Source organism: Branchiostoma belcheri, unplaced genomic scaffold (genome assembly GCF_001625305.1).
Source record: "Branchiostoma belcheri isolate BF01 breed outbred unplaced genomic scaffold, Haploidv18h27 scaffold2, whole genome shotgun sequence".
Taxonomy (NCBI): Eukaryota; Metazoa; Chordata; class Leptocardii; order Amphioxiformes; family Branchiostomatidae; genus Branchiostoma; species Branchiostoma belcheri.
Window position 1 is genome coordinate 6970427 of NW_017803490.1, and position 4823 is coordinate 6975249.

Below are 4823 nucleotides of genomic sequence, written 5' to 3' on the forward strand. Positions count from 1 at the left end.
AACTTACTAAATTCTGTGAAACACGAATTTTTAACATATTTCGTGTAAAATCTACCTGCACTATGACAATTCTTACAGTCGACTACACAGTCTGCACTTAAATACTACGAATCAGTTATATTCGTTAAATGCTTATTTCAAGTTACACCTCGTTAAGTTACTATGATCGTAAACTGGGTAATTTCTTTGCACTGGTCATTTTAAGGCCTGTAGATAAAGGCTATATACAATAAAACCATGATACGTAAAAGAACGCATTCACTACGCCAGGTTTACCTCGAATTTCTTAGATTCATCAACGGTTTATGGCGGGCTATGTCTCGTCAAATCTTTCTTTCAAGGTTGCCATCGTGAAAATGTGCTTTGTGGTCCTTTTATCTTTTCGAATTGCGCTGAACCAACATTCGGCTGGCCATCAAATTAGGCAGGGAAACATTCTGTGCGGGGCCAAATAAGGTGAATGCCCTAAAAACGGCCCTTTTTCTTCACAGTGTCTGGGCTTATGTAGCTTCAATTGCATCCAGTTCTCCTTACTTGTTCAAAATCTTATTTAGAGGTCGTAGTGTCAGTACACCAGCGGTCGTTTGAGCAAAGAATGATCTCAAAATAGTTTTATGAACGAGTGATTTTTACGAGTTTAGTTACGAGTAAAGTTTTCTTGAGTTACACGAAAAAAAGCTATTCTATAAGATACTAGGTCCTTTATGGGGCTTCTTGGAAGGTCCAGAAAATGCAGCCACACTTTGGGTGAGGCCATGTTTATTTGATTTTATGGATGCCGTCGACGCGCGCATGAATCTTTTTCCCTTTCCAAAATAAGATTTCGCCGATTAAATCATACAGTACAAATCATATTGAAATCGTACTGCCTTTAGATTATACTGCAGCAGGTCTATAAGCTGGGTGCAATTTCAATGAAATATTTTCTGACAACTTCAAACAAATAATACTTTAAGCTTATCCTGACCTATTCGTAAGGCTTACTAAGTGAATTAGTTTGTGTGACCCAGGTCATCTGCATGAGGATCATCATTTGCATAATTGTGACTGCCAATAATGTTATCTATCTTTGTACCGATCTGTCCCGTCTGTGGGCAGACTACATAGATAAACGGATTGTTAGATTGACAGATAAGGGCTAAGTAAACGGAGGTCTTCATAATATAGCCACGCCAATTGTCATGCCTCTAAAGCTAACGCTTTAAAAGAAGAGTGTGTTTTACAGAAAAATGTCATCCTAAAGTTTGTACACTTAAAAATATAATTTAGGTTTTACGTTTTTGCCTAATGGCGATCGATCGAATGTAGAACTAGAAAGGATAATGGTAAACTAAACACCATAATCCGATTATTTGCCGAATGTAGGGCAGGGATTTATGTTTGGAAATGATCGATAATGTCTTTCGTCTGCCACTAACGGGTTTAAGCCGTAGATTTCCTAGGTTAAGTCTTTCCATCAAACAATAATCCCCCAAGCCTGGCACCTTGTACCTTCTCTTTACGCAAGAATCAATAACTTGTATTTTCAGTTCGCATAGTTAAAACTAGCACTACTTTCATAGCATTACTTCGTACACTACACACATTGATTTTGCCCAGTTTCTTCCTCTTCTTCTTCCTTTACAACAAATAATGACCAGGACCAGACGTCTATCACCATAGTAACTGGTGTTGGATTACATAATGTTGCAAGTGCCATGCAGAACCAAACTCCAGAGGGCTGCATGGTAACTATATACGAGTGTCTTTGAGTAAGAATAACCAAAGAAGCTGTTGTTGTGTGCGTCCCTTACCTATACGCGTGTAGTCACACAAGCTCTGGCGATACTGGCGAGTGTTGCAGCAGTTTTCTTGCTTGCAAACGATATTTGGCTGCCCTATACTTTCGGTACGGCTGGACAGCCCAATACGAAAATAACAGTTTTTGCCGCATAGAACAAAACACTTTCCTTGCCTAACATACGAATTCCACAAACTCCTACACGAGCCGCAACACCACCGTCGGCTATATGCAGGTGTGAGAATATCAGGTTACGAGTTTTCCCGCGTGCGGCAATCTAGGTTATGACTGATAAAAATGATCTGTCACAGTAACTGTGAATAAAACATCTTTGCATTGTAGTGTCAGCTTATGCATGAGGCAAATGATTTCAGTCTAAGAGAAACTGACAACAGACTTGAGCTCTAAGATAGCTCGAAACATGTTTACGTCTCTCATAGAACACAATCGGCATGTCAGGTTTAGAAGATTCCCGCCATTGCCAAGCAGTGTCCTCAGTGAATTACAACCAATCAGCGTGCCCGGTTTAGATGATTGACAGATAGATTCCCGCCATTTCCAAACAGCGTCCTCAAAGAATTACAACCAATCAGCGTGCCCGGTTTAGATGATTGACAGATAGATTCCCGCCATTGCCAAGGTGGGCCACGTGAAGGTAAACATGATGTGTTTGCTTTGCAAATGTTACCTTCAGGCTAGTTTTTACCTACTTGTCTATTTTCGTTTCCAGGAGGAGAGCCTGCCCCCCGCTCCCTCCCCTCCCGTATCCTGGCCGGTGCCTGGTGGTTCTTCACCCTGATCGTCATCTCCACCTACACGGCCAACCTCACGGCCTTCCTCACCGTCAAACGGCTCGTCGCACCCATCAAGTCCATAGACGACCTGTCAGGGCAAAGTGCGATCCCGTACAGTGTGACGTATGGGACGTTCTTGTACAGCTTCTTCGAGAGCCAAGTTGGTGAGAAACATGTTTCAACACTTAGGACTGCGAGAAGCATACACACACTTTAACAACTACATGAAATACAAGTTAAGTCAGAGTTTATTGCGCAACAATTGTATTGAGGAAGACTAGAGTGACTGGTCGAAAGCTTAAGGTGAGAGATTTTTAAGGTGAGAGATTTTTTGTGTGTTGGATATAAAGTTTTAACTTCAAACATATATGGTATTCTTTTCATCTCAGGTACGGGGTCCGTGTACGAACGCATGTGGTACTAACATGAAGCAGATTCTCGACTCCAAATGTGATCTCGATTGGACTTTCTGTTGACAGAGACTGCGACCGGAATCTTTACCTGTACACTCACTGATTCTACCAGATATGAGTCTGTATTCTGACATACGGTATTCTTCTAATCTCATCAGGTACGGGGTCCGTGTACGAACGCATGTGGTACACCATGAAGGCCAACAACAGATTCCGGTCAGCTTGGAATCGGCATTTGGACTTTCCGTTGACACCTGTATTTTACAAGAAAAATAAAACTTGAACTTGAAGATATAAGCCTGTGTTCTGACATATGTTTTTTTTAACCTCAGGTACGGGGTCCGTGTACGAGCGCATGTGGTACACCATGAAAGCCAACAACAGATTCCCAATCAGCAGCATGGCCGGTGTGGACATGGTGCGGAACGAAGAGTTCGTGCTGATTGAGGAGACCCCGTTCCTGGAGTACGCCGTCAGGACTGATAAGAACTGCGGCCTGATGCTCCTGGGAAAACCCTTCCTCTTCAAGGGATACGGCTTCGCTACTGGCAGAGGAAGCCCCTTGAAGAAACCGCTATCTGTTGGGTGTGTTTTGATTGTAGTAGATTCAGATTTTATTCCCAGTGACATTGCAGGTACCATATCAAATCAATACCTGAAATGCGTCATTGCTAACAGATCCGCCTTTAATTATTCAAGTATTCAAGAATCCGAGTATAAAACTCATGATATGTGATAAAATACTATTCTAAAAGTCACAGTTGGTGATATCAGGTAACCTATTCACAAAATGTTTCTGTTGAGAGCAGCAGACACGTACATGTATGAGCGTGTGTTACAGGTCAGCTCAAACAAACTCACTTTTGATTGTAGTATGCATGGGTATGCATAGCCCCTAAGTTAAGCAAGCCTCGTGTGACCAACTTTGCCGACAGTCAGAAAACTGTTTGGCCCGGGAAAAATGTTTGTTTTGTTTTGTTTTCCGACCGACCCTAACAAACCTGCCAACCCTAGCCTTTTTTCCCTGGAAAAGCTATTGGGCACCTCAACTTCAGACTCTTCACTTCATGCATTTTACAAGGCGATATTTGACAGGACTTATGAATTGAAAAACAGCTCATGATAATTAAAAAAGTACGTGGTAGGATTAGCCAATTACATAACACTAAACTTACATGTTCTTCACATCACCAGTTTGCATTTACCTCGGGATACCCATGAATTATAAATCATAGTCTGAAAAGAAATATGCCTTTCTAAGAAACATGAAAATGGATACCATATAGTGTCTAAACTCGTAAATTAGATTTACCACTTCTTATATTTCTAGGAAACAAAAATGTCATCTCTCATTCAGCAAATCCGTAAATGCGACAGACACAACTAGAACAAATGTAATTTTTCCTTAATTTTGTTATAGAAATCACGAGTAAGAGACTAAAGTACCTGTCCTTGAGATATATTGATTTTCAAACCACTCACAGAGCCCACATTACGACGCGGTCCCTGCATTTCTGTTACCCACATGATTTTATATCCCTTGGGGTGTACTTCCCATCGACGTCCATTATCGCTCACAGCCACATCAGGGCTCGAAATACTGGGTGCATGTGTACCTTAGTGCACCCAGATTTGGAGCTGTGCACCCAATTTTTTTTCGTGGGTGCACCAGTGTACCTAAATATTTTCATAGGTTACGTATGTTAAGTGTTAAATGTAAAGTAGTACACGGCTACTACAGCATATTCATAACATCTACGTGTAAAAAAATAAAATCATTTTTTGTAGCACTTTCCTTTAGAAATGAAAACATAATTAGTTTTTATGACATTCTAC

General features: G+C 41.1%; 1 protein-coding gene across 1 annotated transcript in view; it reads left to right on the top strand.

The window, feature by feature from the left end:
- LOC109468460 (glutamate receptor ionotropic, kainate 1-like) overlaps nucleotides 1-4823 on the top strand; it is a 35119-nt gene that overhangs the window by 25246 nt on the left and 5050 nt on the right. Inside the window, exon 7 of the mRNA XM_019766703.1 lies at nucleotides 2511-2738. Coding sequence (XP_019622262.1) covers nucleotides 2511-2738 — 228 coding nt within the window. The remainder of the gene's footprint in view (nucleotides 1-2510; nucleotides 2739-4823) is intronic.